Source organism: Choloepus didactylus, chromosome 1 (assembly GCF_015220235.1).
Source record: "Choloepus didactylus isolate mChoDid1 chromosome 1, mChoDid1.pri, whole genome shotgun sequence".
NCBI lineage: Eukaryota > Metazoa > Chordata > Mammalia > Pilosa > Megalonychidae > Choloepus > Choloepus didactylus.
The window spans coordinates 249,833,184-249,856,551 of record NC_051307.1 but is presented as its reverse complement, the minus strand read 5'-3'; the positions used below and the strand labels follow the sequence as shown (position 1 = coordinate 249,856,551).

At 44.2% G+C, this 23,368-nt stretch overlaps 1 protein-coding gene across 8 annotated transcripts in view; it reads right to left on the bottom strand.

The window, feature by feature from the left end:
• Positions 1-686: 686 nt before the first annotated feature.
• The window catches only part of SLC41A3 (solute carrier family 41 member 3), a 124,597-nt gene continuing 101,915 nt past the window's right edge, over positions 687-23,368 (bottom strand). For 7 of the 8 annotated variants that reach the window (XM_037803558.1, XM_037803556.1, XM_037803553.1 and 4 more), the window contains 6 exons: positions 19,229-19,375; positions 13,976-14,120; positions 12,514-12,593; positions 4,732-4,866; positions 2,658-2,806; positions 687-1,533 (listed from right to left, as the gene is read on the bottom strand). In XM_037803558.1, coding sequence (XP_037659486.1) covers positions 1,324-1,533; positions 2,658-2,806; positions 4,732-4,866; positions 12,514-12,593; positions 13,976-14,120; positions 19,229-19,375 — 866 coding nt within the window. In that variant the 3' untranslated portion in view covers positions 687-1,323. The remainder of the gene's footprint in view (positions 1,534-2,657; positions 2,807-4,731; positions 4,867-12,513; positions 12,594-13,975; positions 14,121-19,228; positions 19,376-23,368) is intronic. The other variant, XM_037803564.1, reaches the window with a different exon arrangement.

Here is a 23,368-nt window from a genome sequence, read left to right as displayed (position 1 = left end):
ACTTCGACTCTGATCCTGATTCACAGCCTCATCTGGTCCCCAACTATCGCCAAGATAATGCCTAGATTTGACTATGAATTTGATCTCGATATTGATCTTGACATTGAACATGATTTGGACCTGCTTCCCATCCCTTTCATATGGGATATATCTAGCCTTGGTTTTGAATTTCAATGTTTTCTTCAACTTGACCTTGGTTTTGATTTTGACTTTGTTCTTGACTATGACTTTTACCGTGAATAAGACACTGCTTCTATCTCTGACCATTATCCATGCCATTTCTGGCCTTAACTGTTAACTTAAACTTGACCAAGACTTTTCACCTTGACCCTGATGTAGACTTACTTCCCAAATGTGAGTGTGCATGAGAATCACCTGGAGGGCTTGCTAAATCAACCTCAAGAGATGTGGATCCAGTAGGTCTAGGATGGAGTGCAGATGGGTGGGGGATGATAATTAGCATTTCTAACAAATTTCCAGGTGACGATGTTTCTAGCCGGAAGACCATACTTTGAGAAACACTACAGTAGAAAAATGACAGAGGATTTTGTTGGTTACAGACCCAGAGCCTCATGGTTGCATTAACTATATTTAAAAACACAAAAGACCCAGCACAATATATTCTATGCTTTATTTTATACTTCTCTGATTACTGAAATCTATCTAGACAGGCTTTCACTGAAAAAAAAAAAAAACAAAACACAACATCAAAAATGGGAAAGAAAAGTAGCAAAAAGATTAAACACTGGGAGCAGATGAGGGGGACAGAAGGCTGTTCCAGGAAAGGGCCGCACACATTTGCAGTCCCAGTTCAGACCAGCAGAGTGGCCCATGGAGCTGGTGCCTAGTGAGGACAGCAGTTTAAGCCATGGTTCTGGATCCTGAGGCTTGGAGAAAGGATCCCTAGATCCACCCCAATCAGGATTTCATGGGCATGGGACAATGTAAACACACCCCTCAAAGTGTATTGGACATGTCCCCTCCTTCAACTTCTCCGGCCAGAGCATCCTACCCTCCGCACATCCATCCACATTTATCCCTACATTCAGCCAGATACACAAAGCTGCATTCACACATACATAAAGCATTGTTTCTCATTTCAGGGCTCTATCATGGACTCAAGGACCAACTTCCATACTCAATGTGTGTGAGTCTCCTTAGCGGATTATCAAAGGTCCACAGTGGAGGCAGGGTGTCAGCCATCCTGAGGACCCAATGAGGGAGAACACTGCATCTGAGAGCCCAAAAGGGAATACACTGCATTCCGTACCCTCTAGGCATGAGGGAATGTTCTACCAAACAACTGGGGCAGTGTGGGCACAGTTAGGGAGGTCCAGACACCAGTTCCGGGTGCCCATCCAGCACTGCTTTGCTTCTCAATAACCAGTCAATAAGGAAGCAGAGTGCCAGGAGGCCAGTCCCCAGGAGGTCCCCCAGTCCCGTAAGGTAGGGGATACAGTGGCTGTCAGGATCCAGGGCCTGGTGCCACGTCAGTCGAACCATCACTTCTGCCAGGTACAGCAGGATTGTCACCTGGTCATAAGAGCAAGCAAACACAGAAGGCCAAGTCAGAAAGACAAGTACAACCAAGAAACACTAGCAGAGTTCCAGGGACAGAAACCAAGGAAGCCAGTCTCCTTCCTCCAGCTTCTCTTGGAGTCTGAAATCCAGCTCTGAGGTCATGCAGCAGTCTGGAGAGGTGGACTCTCATCTAAACTTGCCTAGTATCTGTCGCTGTGGTTGGGCCAGATGGACCTGTTCCTATTCACTAGCCTCAAGCCTCTCATTAGTGTTAGATTCGACCATTCAGATCCCTTGGAAATTTAGACATGGACCTTGCTGGGACTTAATTTTGGGACTGCTTGAGCCCCTCTCTCTTGGATCTCTGGCAGCTGGCCTTTCCTGAAGGTGCTGTGGGAGCCCCTACAGCCCTTGTTCCATGCTAATTCCTGCTCCCTCCCTTCTCCCTAAAACTGGAGCCATAAGCATGCTACTGATCAGGACAGCTACTTGGACTCCTCTAGCCTATCCTTCAGGGTCAGGAATATGTTGGGATTCCAATTACCAGCCTCTTTAAACCAACTTTGGGACATCTGAAAATGCCAGCCCCCAGGACAAGTACCATCCTCATGGAATTACTCACCAGTTCCCACAGCTGAGATGATTTGGACCCAGGAGCCCTGGGCTCACAATTCTTTGCCCACTTAGGATACTGGCCAGCTAGAGTGTTGGCAGAAGACAGCCTACTGAAAGTACTCTCCTAACGTAGGTACAGCAGCCTAATCTCCTTCACTCCTGCCCATATTACCAGCCAACCCTGATCAAGGGCCAAGTAGGCCTTTTAGCAGTGCCCCCTATGGGCCTGGGGGAACCCAGTTGGACCACCTCATCAGCTTTCTCCATCATCACCTGTTGCATCTTCAGGACTTCTCTTGTGATCTTCTGACCATGAGTTTGCAATAGCCTCGATGTCCAGGACATGCCCTTGCACTTGACAAAATGACTGAACCCCTGGAAGATGGGGACTGTGCCTTGTATATCTACAATCCTCCTTCCCTGACACACCATCTCACTCAGGAGCAAGACTAGGAAAAAGGGCCAATGTTTGAGGATTGACCAACTCAATGAATACTGCTTTTCTGCTGCAGCCTCCTTACCTGGATCAGGCTTGCTAGCAGATAGAGCACCACAAAGGACTTGCTGTTTGTGAGCGAGTGACCTTCCACCAGGCAGATGATGTAGAAGAAAACCAGATGGCCTGGGATCACCATAAAGAGCAGAATTCGGGCTGACATGGAATTGATTTCTGGAAGAAAAAAACCAAGGTCTTGTGACATACCTGACAGCAAAGGCCACCCGGACATACCACACTCTCCAATGATGATGCATCCACATTCACTCATCCATTTATTCTACAAGTGATTATCTATTATAATATTTACCTATTAAGTGTTACCTATTATATGCCAGGAGCTGTTCCAACAGATGGGGATGCAGGCTCCATCCTGGCTGGAGCTTGCATTTTAGGGAAGAGAGATAAGCAATCGTTGGGTAAACAAAAACAGAAACAAAAGATTCTTTCAAACAGGGACAAGTACTATGGGGAAAATCAACCAGGATAATGTGATAGAGAAGGAAGTTGATGTCAGTGGGGGTTGAGCTCCTGGAGATTGGCAGACTTGTCCAAGGAGATGACATTTAACCTGAGATCTGAATCTGGGAGAAAGGATCCTAGGCAGAGGAAAGGGAAAGCACAAGGGGCTTCAGGTGGAAAGAGCTTGGGAATACTAAGGAAAGAAGGCTAGAGTGTGTGGAGTTTATGATCTAGGGAGCCTGATACAAGATGAGGCAGGAGGTGCCTTGCAGGCCAGGGTGAGGAGACTGGATTTTATTTCAAGTACATTGGGAGGCCACTGGCAGATTTTAAGCAGACAGGGATATGATATCGTTTATATTTTTAAAAGAGCATTATGGCTGCTGTGTGGATTCCATGTGGCCAGAATGGAAGTCAGGAGAAGCCAGAGGCCAAAGAGGGAGATGGTGAAGGAAAACAGTCGACTGATAGTGCATACATTTGGAGGGCAGAGCAAAAGGACTCGCTAACCAGGGAGTGGGGGCCTTGTATCTCTTCCAAGCTCCCAGGTGATGGCAAAGTTTCAGGTCCGTGGACCATATTTTGAGTATGGGTGGTACAGAGGACAATGGAGGGACAGAAGGGGAAAAGAGAGGACAAAGGCTGCCTGACCAGGTGGTTCAGCAACGAGCTGATGGGATAGAGAGGAAGGGACCAGAGAGGATGAAGTGGTTCCCTAGAAGGGACTCGGGAATGAGTTGGTCTTGGGTGGGGGGGGGGGGGGGGCAAAGAAAACAGCCAGCAGAGAAGGAGGAAGTGGAAAGGATGAGCAGGAACCACATGGGCTTGCATATCGAGGCCCCGGGGGTGTCAGAGGACTAGGCCTCAAGTTGGAGGTATGATGGTGTCTGTGAGGAATTGTTTATGGTAACCCCTGATGAAGGGGTGGGCTAAGGAAATAGCAGGGATGTATTTAGTGGAAGCCCACTTGATGCCAAACCCTCTACTGAGTCCTGGGGACAATAGAAAAAGAGCAAATGGTGGTCCTGGTCCTGGATCTCATGGCTCATCAAACTGATCAGCTTCCCTTGTTCTTTCCCTTGCTGATTAGGCTCAGGTCTCACTGGCCTTTCAGTCCTTCAGAACTCCTGGCTCCTTCTTGCTTCTGGGCCTTGCTTAGGCTGTTCTCTCTGCCTGAGCAGCCACAACCTGCTCATCCTCAAAGAACAGCTTTCCAACCCCAAAGCTAGGGCTCTCCTGTAACTCATTTTAATTGCACTGTGGCTTTTGCCTTTTAGAATGCATCACAATTTTGCAATTATGTGATTCTTTGTTTTGTGCTTATATGCCTTTTGAGAACATGTACTACATGAGGACAAAAATCAGCTTTCTCTTTTCACCACTGTAAAACCTGAGACCCAGTACTTGGTAGACATTCAGTAAATATTTCTTGAGTAAATGAACTAATGGATGAATGAAAGCCAGGGCTGGGGATCCAAGGTCTCTGAGAGAAGGAGCTGGCCCACTGGAGATGATCTCTGTGTTGAGGTCAGCATTGGCCTCAGGCTTCCACTGCTAGGAACAGCAGAATCCAATGATATTGACTCTTATTTATTTCAAGAAATGGCCACATGGGCCCTGGAGGACACCAGACCCACCTGAGGTGCAGAAAGTGGAGCAAGGGTTAGGCCAGAATTTCTTCATCCAGAGGGGGAGGACCCCGGGTGTGCTCCAGATGTGCAGGTAGGTGGAGATCCGACTGGTCTGAATGGCCACGAGATTGCCACCAACACCTAGGAGGAGAAAAAGAACCTGGTTTCCCCTTCTTCATGCCAGTCTCTGAGCTATATTCATTATTTTAAGTTCACTTCCTCCAGGAAGCCTTCCCTGATTGATTCAGCACTTGATATCCTTTCCTTCCCTCCCACCTGACCACAGATCTTGTTTGGCACCAAGTAAAGGTGGCTCAGACCTCACCTGTGAGGTATCTAGGTCACATCACCTTACAGCTGGCATCTCTTAAGACAAGGGAAGGGTATCTGGTAAAGTAGGTTCTCAATAAACATTTGTTGACTAGAGAGAGAGTGGAAGGGAAGGAGGAAGCTCAGGAAAGGAAAAGATGAGGGAGGGAGGAGAGTGGATGGATGGTGTCTACCAGAAAATAGCTTGAATAAGCCACTGTGGTTAAGACAGTAAGACCTCAAGGTCATAGGTATCACTGGGAACCAGACTTAAAGATGCTTAAGCTGGAATACTGGAGAAAATGAAAAGGATTTTTTCACCTAAAGGTGGGATAGGGGAGAATGAGAAGAGTGGATAATAGCAGGGAAGAAAGGGAAGGAGGGAGGAGATGACCAACTAGTGACAGGACTGTCCAAAGTGATGCAGCAATCAGAAGCCTCTCATGGCTGGGTGGCCCACAGGAATTTTGAGAAAAGACATTTTCTACTCTTTGATTTCCCACACCCAGAGATGCTTTGGGCATGTGCACGGAGGAGGCTTCTTTGTGGAAAACTTTGGAAGGGTGAAGTCATGGATAGAGTGATAAGGGCACAGACCACAGGCAGGAGCCAAAGAAACAGAGACAGGAGGTCAAGAAAACCACATGGATGTGTGCCTCCCTGAAATTCTGAGACATCTTTCTGAACAAAGCTTGAGGCTTCTATGCGGTGTGGAAAAGGTTTGAAGCTAACAGTTTCTGTCAGAGGATGCAGCTGGTAAAGGTCATACTGAGCTATTTCTGCAGGGTCCACATGGTGACTGTTTCTTTAGAGGGTGGCTGAAAGAAGGGGGTGGGGGTGGGCTGCCCCTTTCTATTTCCTCAGCCCCATGGAGAACAATTCATAAGCAGCAAGACATTACTAGTGACCCACAGGGTTAGAGAGCCAACTGCCTTGGCTGCTTCAGGGGATGCAAAGAATGGCCCATGGGCTAAGGATGCTTACAGATGTATTTTGTTCGGCTTGCACATGATTAAAAAATGAAAATTAAAAAAAAAAAAACTAAAATTAATTGGCAGCATTTATAAATCAGGTACTTTGATATAAAATCCAGGTTCCCAGCTTCTGTTAACAAATCAGCTCTAGCAACTCTAAATCTACATGTCCACAAGGCAACAAGTGACTTGAGTTGAATACTTGTTACTCCCTTCTGACTAAAAATGTGTTCTGCAGTTTGCCCCACTCCCCACCATTCCAAACGGCATAGCTGTTGTTGTGCCTGCTTTGCTCATTCGTATTGCTCGCTTGGTCTCTGAAGGCATCTGTGTTGGCGACATCAGAAGGAACCATTCCAAGCTTATAGCCATCTGGACATGATTTAGCCATTGCTGTCTCAATGCTGCAGGACAGTGTCAGGATACTGACCTGCTGGGTGGTCCCTTGACATTCAAGGAACCTAGGGCTGGCCCCAAGAGCTGGGGTGCTGTGGATATGCAGGGACTGCCCAAGGGTCTCAGAAGCCTGTTTCTGTATCTGATAAGGCCAGGGTCTGGGACCTCTCCAGACTGGTCAGTATCCTTTACAGAGCCTTATAATGAACCAGGCACAGATTCAAGCTTTGGTGAAAAAACAGGGGACAAAAATGCAAATGCTTACAAGGCCTAGGCCTATAAGTTAAATAAGCACAGGGAGTCAGGTGTAAGGTAACAGGGAGTGGTGGGGATTGAGGAAAACTGGAAAACACAAGTCCTTTCTCAAGGAAGGATGGGGGCAACTGTGTCAGTCTGAATGTATTATGTCCCCCAAATGCCATTATCTTTGATGTAATCTTGTGTGGGCAGACGTTATCAGTTTTGATTAGATTTCCTTGAGTGTTTCTTTGGAGATGTGCCCCACCCAGCTGTGGGTAATGACTCTGGATATTTCCATGGAGGCATGGCCCCACCCATTTAGGGTGGGGCTTGATCAGTGGAGCCATATAAATGAGCTTATGGGCAGAAGGAACTGAGTGCAGCTGTGAGTGACGTTGTGAAGAGGAGCAAGCTCCCTAGAGAGGAACGTCCTGGGAGAAAGCCATTTTGAAACCAGAACTTTGGAGCAGACGCCAGCCACGTACCTTCCCAGCTAACAGAGGTTTTCTGGACACCATTAGCCATCCTCCAGTGAAGGTACCCGATTACTGATGTGTTACCTTGGACACTTTATGGCCTTAAGACTGTAACTGTGAAGCCAAATATACCCTTTTTTTATAAAAGCCAACCATCTCTGGTGTTTTGCATTTTGCAGCATTAGCAAACTAGAACAGATTTTGGTACCGAGAGTGGGGTGCTTTTGCTGCTGAGTTTGCAAATACCAAACATGTTGGAACGGCTTTTTAAATGGATAAGGGGAAGATTCTGGAAGAATTGTGAGGAGCCTGATAGAAAAGGCCAAAACCGCTTTAAAGAGACTGTTTATGGAAATATGGACTTTAAAGATACTTCTGATGAGGACTTGAGCAGAAATGATGAATGTGTTGTTGCAAACTGGAAGAAAGGCGATCCTTGTTTTAAAGTGGCAGAGAATTTGGCAAAATTGAGTCCTGGTGTCAGATGGAAGGAAGAATTTGAAAGTGACAACCTGGAATACCTAGCTGAGGAGATCTCTAGACTACATGTGGAGGATGTACCCTGGCTTCTTCTTGCAGCTTATAGTAAAATGCGAGCAGAGAGAGATAAACTTAGAACTGAACTCTTGGGTTCAAAGAAACGAGAAGCTGATGGCTTGGAAAATTATGAGGTTCCAGGGGGTGGAATCCCAGAAGCTACAGCCCAATGTGAGGATATAACCAAACATGGAACCCAGCCACCATTTCAGTACAAGCCAAGACTGGAGATGGAATTATCCAGAAAGGATTTGTGGAAAGTCCTATTGTCTGATGGCTTTGACCCCTGCATGCTTCATGCGAAGCCAACAGAATTTTTGTGAGACCTTTACAGACAGAGCCACTGCCAGTCGGGACTGGAGGAGAAAGACAAGGAACAAATTGAAGGAAAAATTTCTTCAAAGACAGAGCCATGGAGGTTGAGGTCTGGAGTCAAGAGGCCTTGGGCTGGGAGAGTGGAGCAGCCCACACGCATGGAAAGGGTGAGTTTGCCCTGGAGGTCGAGGGTGGGCATTCCACCTCGATGCTCTGGAAGAGTTTTGCCACCCGAGGTCCCAAAGAGGGTGGAGCACATTTCCAGGGAATTGGGGAGAGCCTGGCTGCCACCACACTGTTCTGAAGGGGTTGAGCATGTGCCCCGGAGACGGAAGGGAATCCGGGAGCTGCCCCGATGTTTGAGGAGGGTGGGGCCGAGAAGGTGGTCTCCCCAATGTGTGGGTATGTTGGAATACTCACCTAAGCGTTTGGAGAGGAAAGGGCTGCCACAAAGGCCCTTAGGAAGGGTTAGGCTCCCGCTCTCTCAAGCCCCAAGGATGTAATGTTGTTCTGTAAATGACTCTCAGACTTTGAAATCTAATGGAGTTTGTCCTGTGGGTTTTAGGAATTGTTTTGGTCCTGTTAAACCTGTTTTCCTTACTCTTTCTCCTTATGGCAATGGGAATGTTTATCCTAAGAATGTCCCTCCTTTGTGTATTGGAAGCATATAACTTGTTGTAAGTCCACAGATCCAAAGCTAAAGGAGAATTATGCCTTAGGACCCACCATGCCTGTAATTGATTTTGATAGGATCTTGTACTTAACTTTTGTTACTGAAATGATTTAAGTTTCTGTGATATTGTTGTGGGATGAATGTATTTTGTATATGGAAAGATAATGTCATTTTGGGGTCCGGGGGTGGAATGTGCCAGTTTGAATGTATTGTGTCCCCCAAATGCCATTATCTTTGATGTAATCTTGTGTGGGCAGACGTTATCAGTTTTGATTAGATTTCCTTGAGTGTTTCTTTGGAGATGTGCCCCACCCAGCTGTGGGTAATGACTCTGGATATTTCCATGGAGGCATGGCCTCACCCATTTAGGGTGGGGCTTGATCAGTGGAGCCATATAAATGAGCTTATGGGCAGAGGGAACTGAGTGCAGCTGTGAGTGACGTTGTGAAGAGGAGCAAGCTTGCTAGAGAGGAACGTCCTGGGAGAAAGCCATTTTGAAACCAGAACTTTGGAGCAGACGCCAGCCACGTGCCTTCCCAGCTAACAGGTTTTCTGAACACCATTAGCCATCCTCCAGTGAAGGTACCCGATTACTGATGTGTTACCTTGGACACTTTATGGCCTGAAGACTGTAACTGTGAAGCCAAATATACCCCTTTTTTATAAAAGCCAATCCATCTCTGGTGTTTTGCATTCCACAGCATTAGCAAACTAGAACAGCAACTAATACTATGTTTTAGCAGATTGTTGCCAAACCCATAATATAAACCCAATTTGTCACAGCCTTAATTTTAAAGGCAAATCCAGAAATCATGATTTTTATGTATAAATGTCTGATGCTTAAATGTCATTAATAAATCTAAATTTAAAACAAAAATAAGCCTGACTGATCAAGATGGCAGAGTGAGATGTTTCAGGGCTCTAAGCCCCCAGAGAAGCTTTGAAGAATCAGCAAGAACTGGCAGAAACATCTTTCTTGAAGATCTAGAAAAGAGTGAAAGGACTGCAGTAACAAGGTTAGCAAAAAATCAAGAAAATGGTTACCTAAATTCAGTAGGATTTTATGGCACCCTGGCTGGCCCTTCCCTTACCCCCTCACCAGCTCCAGCCTATAATCCCTCCTGGTTCTGGTGCTGGAGGGAACAGAGAAACCCTTATGCATGCACACACTGGGAGCTTGTGTGTCTGGTCCAATCTGTCTGGAGGTGGCCTGGAGTTATTCTCTAAACTCATAATATGGGCAAGCCCTGAAGAAGAGCATTCAAAGTACAGGTCAATCTACAAAGACTGGGAAAGGTGTTTTATTTTTTCTTCTTCTTTTAGTTTTCTGTTAGCTCCTGGCATGCAAGGAAACCCTGTCTAACATAATCTGGATACAAGCTTAAAGAACAGGTGACTTGGAGTTTAAATTCTGGCTATAAAACATTATAATATCAAAATGTCAAGGTTTCAACAAAAGATTACAAAACATATAAAGAAATGGTAAGCTATGGCCCAAGCAAAGGAGAAGATTAAATCATTAGAAGCCATCCATGCGGAGGATCAGACCTGGGACATGCCTAACAAAGATTTAAAAATTAATCCTAAATGTGACCAAAGAACTAAGAGAAATCAGGAAAATGATACATGAACACAAAGAAATTATCAATAGAGAGATGAAAATTATGAAAAGTACCAAATAGACCTGAAGACCACAGTAACAGAAATTAAAAATTCCTTAGAGCAGTTCAAAAGCAAACTGGAGATGGTAAAAGAAACAATCAATGAACTTGAAGATAAGGCAATTGAAATCATCCAGTCTGAGGAGCACTAAGAAGAAAGAATGAAGCAAAGTGAACAGAGCCTGAGGAACCTGTGGGACATCATCAAACATACCAATATATGCATTGTTGGAGACCCAGAAGGAGAAGAAAGAGAGAAAGGGGCAGAAAAGATACTCAAAAAAATAACGGTTGACAACTTCCCAAATTTAACAAAAAACATGAATATACACATGCAAGATGCTCAACAAACTCCACACAGCATAAGCCCAAATAGATCCACATAGCACCACATTATAATCAAACTCTCGAATGCCAAAGGTAAAGAGAGAATTCTGAAAGCTGCAAAAGAGAAGCAAAGTGTCACATATAAGGGAGCCTCAATATGATTAAATACCGACTTCTCATCAGAAACTATATAGGCAAGAAGGCACTGGATGGCAAATTTCAAGTACTCAAAGAAAAAAATTGCCAACGAAGAATTCTATACCTGAAAAAAATCTTTGAAAATTGAGGGAAGGTTTACGACATTTCCAGATAAAGAAAACCTGAGGGAGTTCATCACCAATGCCAGCCTTACAGGAGATGCTAGAGAGAGTTCTTCAGGTTGAAAGGAAAGGACAACAGACAAGAGATCAAAGCCGCATGAAGAAATAAAGATTTCCAGTGAGGGTAATGACATGGATAAATATAAATGCCAGTACTATTGCATTTTTGGTCTGTAACTCTACTTTTTACTTCCTATAGCATTTAAAGGCATATCCATCCAATGTAATTACAAATTAGTGTTCTGGACTCATAATATATAAACATGTAATTTGCCCCAAGAAGTGCATAAAGGAGGGGAGAAAGATGAGCACATGAACACAATTCGTGTATACAACTGAAATTAAGTTGATACCAAAGCAAATGTGGTTGTTATAAATTTAGGATGTTAAATTTAAACCCAATGGTAACTACTGAGAAAATATCAGAGAATATGCAGCTTATGGAGACAGAAATTAGAAGACAGTTTGCCAGGAGGAGGGGGCAGGGGAAATGGACAGTTAATGTGTAATAGGTGTAGGAGTTTCTGTTTGAAGGGATAGCAATACTTTAGGAAAGGAAGATGGTGTGGGTACCACAATATTGTAACTGTGATTAATCCCACTGAATGGTGTGCTTGGGGGTAGTTGAAGGGTTATATGCTGTATGTATGTTAAAGAAAGAGAGGAAGGAAGGGAGGGAAGGAGGGAGGGAGGGAGAACAACTAAGGAGATAATGACATTTAAATGCAATACATAATCCTGAATGGGATCTAACAAGGGAGGAGAAAAGGCTCAAAGAGACATCGTCGGGACATAGGAAAAAAATTGGAATATTGACTGTAAGCTTTATATCAATGTTAAATTTCTTGAATTTGATAACTGTACTTAGGGTCATTACATACTTTAATATCCTTGCTCTTAGGAAAAGTACATGGCAGTTAAAAAGTGTTTAAGAAGCATGGTGTATACAATCTGCACTCAAGTGATCAGAAAATGGATTGATAAATACACAGATGGAAATATGGATAGGATGATACAGCAAATGTGTCAAAATATTAAAGTTGGTGCATTTGGATATCTGGGAAAGTAGGGTATGTTGGAGTCTATGTATGGAGTTTCTATTATTTTTGTAACTGGGCTGTAAGTTGGAAAGTATTTCAAAATAAAAAGTTAAAGACAAAACAAAATAACAAAAAAACATAAGAGCCGAACAACCCAGTTCGTAAGGCCCCATTCAGTCTGCAGGCCACCAGCAAATTCTGTGTTAAACCCTCCAAGCCGTGTGCCTTTAAAGCATGTGACTTTTCTCTTTCGAGGCAGCTCAGGTTTGGGGGCACTGAAGGACAAGTAGAAGCTGATAGAGCAAGAGCCAGGGCTCTGTCCCTTCTGGGGCATCTTCCAACTGAGAAAACTCAGCTCCGGCCATCCCTGCAGGATGTCCATGGCTCAGCTTCCAAACGCTGCCAACAAGTGTCTGCAACCAGACCTTGGAGTCATTTCTGTGCAGGCACAACCCAGTTCCTGGGAACCAACCCAGCTCAGGGATCCCAGCGGCACAGGTGAATCACCTCCAGTACCTACCACATATGACAGGAGTGAATATGGCCATGCCTTTGAACTGCTGTTCAGAAATGGTTTTGCTCAAGATGAGCCCTCCGAAACTGGGGAGAGAGCAGATGGCATTTAAGTGTTTAGCCGAAGCCTGTATCTACAACAGCCGGTAAACCTTTTCTGTACACACTACCTCATCAGCCTGTCTTCCCAGCCTTAGTTTCCACTTTCCTGACACCCTACACAAAATCCCTGTGGCAGACAAGCCGGTCTCCCCAGGGCTCTCTGCCCACTGCACATGCTTTTCCATCTCCATGTCTATTCTAGGTCTCAGCTAGTCTATAGTCCCTATCAGATGGTATCAGCCCATAAAAGAATTCTTTCTAAGGCTGCTCAGCTGGTTGGGCTCTGTCACATGGCAGTGCCTGAATTGTCACTGAAATGCTCTTCAGCAAAAAAAACAAAATCTGGGTGAATATCATCCTGTCTGTCTTCTTGCTGCTCCAACAACAATCCCCAAACCAGCCCTTGTATTTTAGCAAAGGCTGTCCCACTCCTTGGAACTAGAGCCTCGGAAAAGGTATATCAATTTGCATAATAAGCTCCAGAGCCTTCTGGAAGCAGAGATATCCAGCTAGCCCATAACCTCTTCCCCCTGAGATTCCAAGCTAGGGAAAACCTCAGAATGGCCTGGGGTAGGGTTAGGGGAGCCTGATGAAGGCCTAGCTGCAGGAAAGGACCCTGGAAACAATGCTGGAGGATATAAGAGCACAGAGTCTGTGACCTGGGCTCAGCTGAGGGGCCTAAGCTTGCAAGGTTGGGGGGACTAATCCCACATTGTCTTTCAATCCCACCAGCGGTTACGCTTTGGAAATGAAGAGTGGGCATAGGAGCTGCAGCTTGAGGGCTAGGGAGGAACACAACTGCAGCCCACGGAGGGACCAGAGTCAGCAACAGTCCTTCAGCAGCAGTGGGCTGCCAAGACCAGTGCTCAACGATGATATCATGTGGCTGTGAGCTCTAACAGCAGCACCACACAGCCCTGAGCTGTAGCAGCATGTGACACCACATGGCCACGAGTGGCAATGACACCATGCGCCTGGGAGCTGTAATACCAACACCATGTAGCCTTGAGCTCTAACAGCACAGTGACACCATGAGGCCACAAGCCGTGGGACTAGTAGACTCATCTGACTTTTCCCAGTTTGGGCATTTCCTAGAAAGCTGGTACCCCAGGCACTGTAAACAGGATTGCATCTTTTACAATGGATAAGGGCTAAGATTCTTAGTAAGGGAGAGAGAGACATGCGTTGAGGAAAAAAAGTAAAGAGGGGTTACTCAACTACCAGCGGGAGTCAGTGAAGGAGTTTTATGGTTACACTGCATTCCAACTACAGATGTGCTGCTCTAGGGCAGCTCTCCCTGACCACAGAGGCTGGAGTGGAGGGAGGGGAGAGAGAGGAGGGGGAGTGGCACTTGCTCCCATGCTCACCTGCTGATCACCATCGCCAGGATGATTGGAAACCACCCATACTTCAGGATCCTCATGATAGGTGGGCTCTGCTTGACAATGATGACCAACAATGGGATCAGAGCAATGAAGACAACACACGCTCCCAGGGCCAGGTACCAACTGTCTGGTAAGAGAAAGAGAGAAGAAACACACACAGCTTGTGTTGTCCAGGGCCAGAGTATGGGGGGGACATGTCCTGGCCTGGCTTGGGTTGCAGAGATGAGGGGTGGGCTTAGAATTAAGGGCACTAGAGGTCTGAGGCAGTTATGTCCTCATCAGAGTAGGGTGGACTGTTCAACCTGACCATGCAAAGAATTTTCACCATTCCACTGTACAACTGGAAAAGCTCCTCTGTCCTTTCCTGCCAAATTCACTTTGGCATCTCTGAAGTTTGGCTATTTTGCCTCTTCTATCTCCCCCACTCCAAACTTATTATTATTATTAATAGTATTATAGGATAATGACTCTCTGCCAGCACTGTGCTAAGCAATTTACATGTGTGACCTCATTTCATCTTCTCAACAACCCCACTGACAGGCAACATGCAGAAACAGAAGCTTAAAGAGATGACTCACCACGGCACCCAGCTAGTAAGTTAGTGAACTCAGGGCATCAACCATGATTTGTCTAAAGCCAGAGTCAGTAATATGTTTAATCCTGCTGCTTGTGAAAGACCTAGTCCCAGGTGATCTCCTTGGCTTCTGGGATTCAGATTTTGGCCTTGATCATGATCAGCCTTGTAGTGATATACCACCAGCAAGATGGACCTGAGGCTAAATCAGTGTGTTAATGGTGACCAAGATGGGACTTGACACACTAAGGCCTATGTACCATTTTCCTTCTTGCCTTACTGTCTCGTACTATGTATGTGTGAGTTCCACCTTCTAGACACATAGAGGAAGAGAGCCTCTTCCAGATACTGGCGTTCTCCAGAACTGTCATCTCATCCCCAGCCTCACCCTTCCTGCCTGTGCTAACTTGGCCCTAACACTCAGTGTTTCCCAGGCACAAGTGTGTGTCCAACATCCTCTTTCTCAAGGCCAGGATCTTTAGAAACATCTCCCTCTGGTTCTTTCTGTCCTTTCCTGTACTGAAAAATTATAGTTCATTCCTCCACCACAGGGGAAGCCCATCTTCATGGACAGCTGAAAGGAAGGACTGGCTACAAATGCCCAAGTCTGGCTAGAAACAAAATATTTCATGGTGCAAATGACTGAGCTCTTATCACCATTCCAGAAGACAGGAGGAAAACTCAGTGGGCTCTAAACAGGTCTCAAACTCTGTGAAGCAGCAGCCTATTGTATCCTTGACTTGAAGGACACTTGACTCCAGTCCAATTTTTATATATCTACTCACAAAGCCCTATAGAGTGGTTTGCACTCATATTCTCCCAAGCACTCTAATGGAATACTTTCTCTATGTAATGGTTTGTCTTCCCAACTGCACGTAAGTGTGCTGGTTTGACTCTGTTATGTACCCCATAAAAGGCCATGTTCTTTTAATCCAATCTTGTGGAGGCAGACCTATTCTGGGTGGGACCTTTAGATTAGATTATTTCTATGGAGATGTCACCCTGCCCATTCAAGGTGGGTCTTAATTAGTTGACTGGAGTTCTTAAGAGAGCTGACACAGACCTAGACGCTTGCAAATACAAAGATGTTTGGAGATGCTAAGCTAAAAGATGAAGCCCAGAGTTTGCCCTAGTGAAGCTAATTGAGAACCCAGAGATGCTTAGAGAGAAAATGCCAAAGACATTTTGGAGACAACCATTGAAACCAGAACCAGGAGAGAAGCTAAGAGAGGACCCCCAGATGCTTACAGAGAAATGCCCTGAGAGAAACAAGAAAGAATCCACAGGAGCTGGAGAGAGAGAAGCTAAGACAGAAGCCCAGACACATTTTGTAAAAAGCAATGGAAATGAGAAACTAAATCCCAGGGGTAGCCCAGCAGATTCTGGCCATGTGACTTCCCATGTGACAGACGAACCCCAGAGGACACAGGTCTTTTTGCAGAGAAGATATCATCCTATTGATGCCTTAATTGGGACATTTTCATGGCCTTAGAACTGTAAATTTGTGAACTAAAAAACCCCCATTGTAAAAGTGAATCCATTTCTGGTATTTTGCATTCTGGCAGCTTTAGCAAACCGTAACAGTAAGTCTGTCCACCAGAGAGGTGGTAGAGTTGACTATTCATTCACACACTCCATCAGGATTTATCTAATATGGGCCAGGTCCAAGCAGTCATCTTAGGACAAAAGAGATAGGATTATACCCTAACCAGAGCACTATATAATCAGACAGTGAGTTAATGACTACTAAGTCATCTGTTAAAATAAATGCATGGTACAGGAGCAGAAAAGAGGAAGGACCCCTGGAGTCATGTAACTCTTACTTATTTTGCAAAGAAAGCTGAAATAATTCACCAACATATGAATCTTCTTGTTTTAAATTCAGTTTAGTTTAAAAATAAAATTAGGTCATCTCATTCAATTCCTGTAGACCTTCTGTATCATTTACCTGAACTCTGAGAATCTTGCAGGTATTTCCAAACTACTAAATATCACTGATGGCAAGTATGGTGATTTGGAGCTGTACATACCCTGAAAACACATGTCTTCAGAATTCATCCATCCTTATGGGTGTGAAACCATTGTAAGAAGGACCTTTTGATGAGGTCACTTCAGTTAAGGCATGGCCCAGGATGGGAATTAATCCTAACACTGGAGTCTTTTATAAACAGAATGAGACTCAGAAAAGCAGAGCAAAAGCAATGGGAAGCAGAAAGCAGAAATTTAACAAAACCCAGAAGAGAATGGAGAGACAAGGAGAGGCCACCATGTGCATTACCATGTAACACAGGAGCCCAGGATAAAGGATTGCTGGCAGCCAACCCCAGAACACCAGTCTTCAGGAAGAAAGCACCGCCTTGATGACACCTGGATTTGAATTTTCTCTTAGCCTCAAAACCAGGAGCTATTAAAATCCCATTGTTTAAACCAACCCATTGCATGGTACTTGCTTAAGCAGCCAAGGAAACTAAAACAGTAGGCAGTGCCAAGGATGGCAGTGAGATGATGCCAGAACTGGGACAGAAAGGGTCTGAGTACTATGGTGATGTAAATCAGAGTTGTGTTGTTTGCTTGACTTGCCAACACTTAAAAACTGTGGGGTTTCAAAAATCTCTGGATCCATATTCCCAAATGGCAAGAATAAATTAGAGGCCCACTGGGCTGTTCCCTTTAGCTAAGGCATTTACTTCCACTAAGCGTTGCAACAAGCCCCACTACTCCCTACTGTCTTCACCCCATTCATGTTACTTGTGTTGCCTGCCTATGCACAATTGGGGCTCTGAATTAATACGTACTAGAACCAGGTGTGTGCGACCAGCTAAGGGAGCAGCTTTACCAGGTTAAAGGCCTTCCTATAGCTGAAGCAAAAATGTGGCACTCAAGAGGGAGTGGTCAGCTGTGAAATCCCAGCAAAGACAAACTCCTCTGCACAAGAGCAGTGCCACCTGCCTAACACTGCCCAGGGCATGAGAGAAAGGAAGGTCTGGCCTATAGTGGAGTTAAGACATCTGGTATAGGATGAACTCCATCCCCAAAAAGATATGTTCAATCCTAACTCCCAGTCCTGTAAATGTGCCCAAGTTTGGAAACAGGATCTTTGAAGAAGTGATTAGTTAAGATGAGATCAAGCTGGATTAGGTGATACCAGTATGACTGGTATCACTAATAAAGAGAAGAACTGGTCACAGATAGACAGACAGACATGGAGGAGGAGAACACCATGGGAAGATGGAAGCAGATGCATGTACAAAGAAGTACAGAAGAGATTCTCCCCTATAGGTTTCAGAGGGAGCAGGGCTCTGCCCACACCTTGATTTCAGACATCTGGTCTCCAGAACTGCAAGACAATACAACCCACCCAGTTTGGGGCACTTGGTGACAGCAACCCTAGGAAAACGAGAATGGATCCGTGCTGGTTTGAATCTATTATGTACCCCACAAAAGCCATGTCCTTTTAATCCAATCTTGTAGTGGCAGACTTACGTGGGCGGGACCTTTTCATTAGGTTGTTTCCATAAAGATGTCACCCTCCCAACTGAGGGTAGGACCATTTGATTAAACTGTTTCCATGGAGATGTGACCCCATCCATTCAAGGTGGGTCTTGATTAGTTTACTAGTGTCCTTAAGAGAGCTCACAGTGCAGAGCCGACACAGACCCACAGGCCTGGAAATGCAAACAGAAAGACGTTTGGAGATGCTAAGCTAAGGGATAAAGCCCAGAGTCTGCCCCAGAGAAGGTAAGAGAGGACCCCCAGATGCTTATAGGGAAATGCCCTGGGAGAAACAAGCAGAGGGACACAGAGAAGCTAAAATAGAAACCCAGAGACATTTTGGAGAAAGTCACTTTGAAACCAGAGCCCAGGAGAGAAAGACCAGCAGACTCCAGCAGTGTGTATTTCCATGTGACAGAGGAACACCAGATGCCATTAGCCTTTCCTCAGTGAAGGTGTCCTCTTGTTGATGCCTTAATTTGGACACTTCTATGGCCTTAGAACTATAAATTTGTAATCTAATAAACCCCCTTTATAAATGCCAATCTATTTCTGGTATTTTGCATAACGGCAGCTTTAGCAAACTGGAACAGAGCCTGTTGCCCCAAGACACATGACTATCACCCTCTGCTGCTGACTCACCAGGCCACCTTCTGGGAAGCCTGGGCTCCTCTTGTCTCCTTTCCCTCAGGGAGGGTATGTGCTGCAGCTGCTGCTGACCATGGCTGCTATGTTTCTCCTTGGAACTTTCTTCTTTGGCGGTGGGTGGTTTATATGTGTCCTGTGTGAACTGCCTTTCCCAAGGAGATACTTCCCCCGGGAGGACACACGTAGGTGGCCAGGCCACCCACGTATCTCCAGCCCCTACCTGGCTCTCCTATTCAAAAGGCTGACATTAACAGTCTATATTTATGGAGAACTGAGTTGTTCATCGCCCCTTGAATGCAGTTTGGAGAGCTTGAAGCACCTGCTGTAGAACATCTCTAATTTGCTGTGCAACCTCAGGTTTTCCTTCTATAAAAGGAGGATTTCGGGCCTGATGACGCTTTAGGTTCCTTGCTGTAGGGACAGTTCCCAACTTCAACAATGCTGGCTGGGTGCCAAAGCTGTCTCGCTGAGCTATGGTGGTGACATGGCCTGGGGCCCTACCCCGTTGGAGCCCTCCCTACCTTTGTGTTCATAGAAGAAGCTGCTAACCAGAGCCAGGATGGACAGCGTGATAAGGTCTCCCAGGCTGGCTGCAATGGGGGTGGCGATGTTGTCTGGGTTGACCCCAAGCTTCCGAGCACCAATCACTATACAGACCATCAACATTCCTGCAGAGAGAGAGAGAGAAGAGAGGGGGTGGGGGGAGGAGAAAGAGAGAGGAGACTCAAATTCCAAGAAACCAGCTCACACTGAGAAGACGCAGTGACACAGGGTCAATGACAAGATGTGGCTAGAAGGTGGATACGAGGCTGCTTGTTAACTTGCCTTATATCCCTCCAAGCTCAGACATGAGGCCAGACTGCCTTGTCTGCTTCAGAGTTTCTCCCACTACACTGGAGGCCTGACAAGGTTGGGAGAGTTATGCTCTACTTCATGACTGTGGGTATGATGCTATGAGGCAGCCCGAAGCTTTGATGACACCCTCCAGCAAAGAGGAAGACAGCCAGGACAGGTAATTCCTTGGAGCCCTGAATCGCCTTTACTAACTAAAAAGATGTGTGCTTACAGCCCTGTGCTGCTTGGAAGGCAACTCCCCAGTCACTCTGAGCAACGGGAGACCCAAGGTACTGAGTATGTTCATCAGAGTCCTCTGAGAAACAGACGCCTAGATGCAATTATAAGTGAACTCACTGCCCTCCCCCCTACATGGGACACAACACCCAGGGCTGTAAATCATCTCGGCAACGTGGAACCTAACTCCTGGAATGAGCCTGGACCTGGCATCATAGGATTGAGAAAATCTTGTAGACAAAAAGGGGGAAGAGAAATGAAACAAAGTTTCTGTGGCTGAGAGATTTCAAATGGAGTCGAGAGGTTACTCTGCAGGTCATTCTTCTACACTATATAGATATCCCTTTTTAGGTTTTAGTATATTGGAATAGCTAGAAGGAAATACCTGAAACTATCAAACTGTAATCCAGTAGTCTTGATTCTTTTTTTTTTTTTTTTGGTTCATTTTATTTTTTATTTTTTTTTAATTTATTGAGATTGTTCACATACCATACAATTATACAAAGATTCAAAGTGCACAATCAAACAATCAATTTGCCCTGGTACCATCATACAGCTGTGCATCCATCACCACAATTAATTTTTTTTTCAATTTTTAGAACATTTTCATTACTCCAGAAAAGAAATACAGACAAAAAAAGGAAACTCAAATCCTCCCATACCCCTAACTACCCCCCTCCATTGTTGACTCATAGTGTTAGTATAGTACATTTGTTACCATTGATGAAAGAAAGTTAAAATACTAGTAGCTATAATTAGTTTGCAATAGGTATATTTTTCCCTATATGCCCCTCTGTTTTTTTTAAGTTTCAGAATAGTATTTAATTTTCAGATATTTATAGTCATCTTATTTGATATCACAAAATAGTGGCCTTGTTATAAATTTTACATATGAGGATACTGTTGCACTATTCTCACCATACCTAGGTTGCAGAACAAATCTGAGTACAGAGCAATACTTCCCCTTCTTCCTCTTTTGTATTTTTACAAACATGCCTACACATAACCCTTGCTATTCAAATTATTTTTATCTGAACCAAGGAACTAAATGCATGGAGATGATTTTGTTTTATTTATAGGAATTCTCACTGTAAACTATACAAGCTTAGGGATCAGAGAGTAAATAGATTTTTTTTTTTTTTTTTTTTTTTGCCAAACCCTCTATCTGAACTCAGAAGCTAAAACGGTTCAGTATTTTCCATTAACTATGCAATAAATAGCAAATCTTGGGTCCACAATTAATGTTCTTTTGTTTCAGTGTATGAAATAGAAGATAATCATTGCCCCTTAAATTTAGTGGTTCAATGACTACAATAACAGATGTCTCTCCATATATAAATAGACATTTTCACCAACACTGCTCCCTATATGCCTTTGCTCTATATATCCCATGCCTATGTCCAGACAACAGCATCTAATCTACACCAACCAATAAAACATAATTGAGAATACACATTTTTCAATGGTCTCAAAAAGTATAAGAGTATTCCTCTGGATTTTCAAAAGAAGACTATATTTTCAGACTTAAATTTAATAGTTTTTAATTATTCTTAGTCTAATTCCTGTTTTATCAATTAGGAAATTAAGTGTCATCTTACAAGTTAAGTGAGATGACCACTTTTACAATCAGCAAGTCAGAAAAGTGAAGCAAGTATATTCATCTTCTGACTTCTAGTGTTTCAGAAAGAATGCCATACCATAAACCTGAGTTATCCATTTGAAATAGAGTGAAAGAAATGGTTGCATGGAATAGAATGTGATACCAAGTATGTTTTCTCCTTCATAATGTCACCATTCTGCAATGTCTGTTTATTCCTCTCTGAAATACGGAATTAAAAATAATTTAATATAGGGTTGGGTCTTATGATGACTATAATGATAATAAAGCCAAACTTATATTCAGTGGTCACTATATGGCTTAAAAAATGCATCTTCATCTAATATTACAGACACTGTCTCCATCTCTCTCACTCTCCTTTCTTTGTTTCTCTGTTGGTAGGGCTACCTTTAGTATCTCAAGTAGGGCAGGTCTTTTATTAGCAAAATCTCTCAGCATTTGTTTGTCTGTGAAAAATTTTAGCTCTCTCTCAAATCTGAAGGAGGGCTTTGCTGGGTAAAGAATTCTTGGTTGGCAATTTTTCTCTCTCAGAATTTTAAATATGTCGTGCCACTGCCTTCTTGCCTCCATGGTGGCAGCTGAGTATTCACTACTTAGTCTTATGGTTTTTCCTTTGTATGTGGTGAATTGCTTTTCTCTTCCGGCTTTCAGAACTTGCTCTTTCTCTTCAGTATTTGACAATCTGATCAGAATATGTCTCAGAGTGGGTTTATTTGGATTTATTCTATTTGGAGTTTGCTGGGCATTTATGCTTTGTGTATTTATGTTGTGTAGAAGGCTTGGGAAATTTTCCCCAACAATTTCTTTGAAAACTCTTTCTAGACCTTTACCCTTCTCTTCCCCTTCTGGGACACCAAAGAGTCTTATATTTGGATGTTTTATTTTATCTATCATACCCCTGAGGTCCATTTCGATTTTTTCGATTTTTTCCCCAATCCTTCTTTCGTTCTTTCATTTTCCATTTTGTCATACTCCAAGTCACTGATTCGTTGTTCACCTTCCTCTAGTCTTGCACTTTGAGTATCCAGAATCTTTTTAATTTGGTCGACAGTTTCTTTTATTTCATTAAGATCATCTATTTTTTTAATTTAATCTTGCAATTTCTTCTTTATGCTCTTCTAGGCTCTTCTTCATGTCTTTTATATCCTGTGCCATGCTCTTCTTCATGTCCTTTATATCCTGTGCCATGGTCTCATTGTTTGTCTTTAGCTCTTTGATTAATTGCTCCAAGTACTGCGTCCCCTCTGATCTTTTGATTTGAGTGCTTGGGTTTGGGTTACCTGTATCGTCTGTTTTTTCCATATGCTTTAAATTTTTCTGTTGTTTTTGGCCTCTTGGCATTTGTGTAACTTGATAGGGTTCTTTTAGGATATGTAGGATTATTCAAAGACTAATCTCTAATTTGTCAGATCTACAGCTTGGTGGCATACACTTTCTCTAACTAACCAGCAGGTGGAGTCTGTGACCCACCTATTCCCCTTAAGTCAGTTCTCCTCAACTTTGTCTAAGCAGTGTGTGGGGGTCTGACTCTTGTGAAGTTCAATTGGTGCACCAGTTTTGTGTGTGTAGTTGGTGCTGTCCGCCCTGAATGTGGGATGTGTGCCTGAGTGGTTAGGGAGCAAGGGTGGCTGTTCTAGTTTGCTAATGCTGCCAGAATGCAAAACACCAGAAATGGATTGGCTTTAATAAAAGGGGGTTTATTTGGTTACATGGTTACAGTCTTAAGGCCATAAAGTATCCAAGGTAATGCATCAACAATCGAGTACCTTCACTGGAAGATGGCCAATGGTGTCTGGAAAACCTCTGTTAGCTGGGAAGGCATGTGGCTGGCATCTGCTCCAGAGTTCTGGTTTCAAAATGGCTTTCTCCCAGGACGTTCCTCTCTATGCTTCAGCTTCTCTCCAAAATGTCACTCTCGGTTACTCTTGGTCATTTGTCCTCTCTTGGCTTCTCCGGAGGAAAAGTCTGCTTT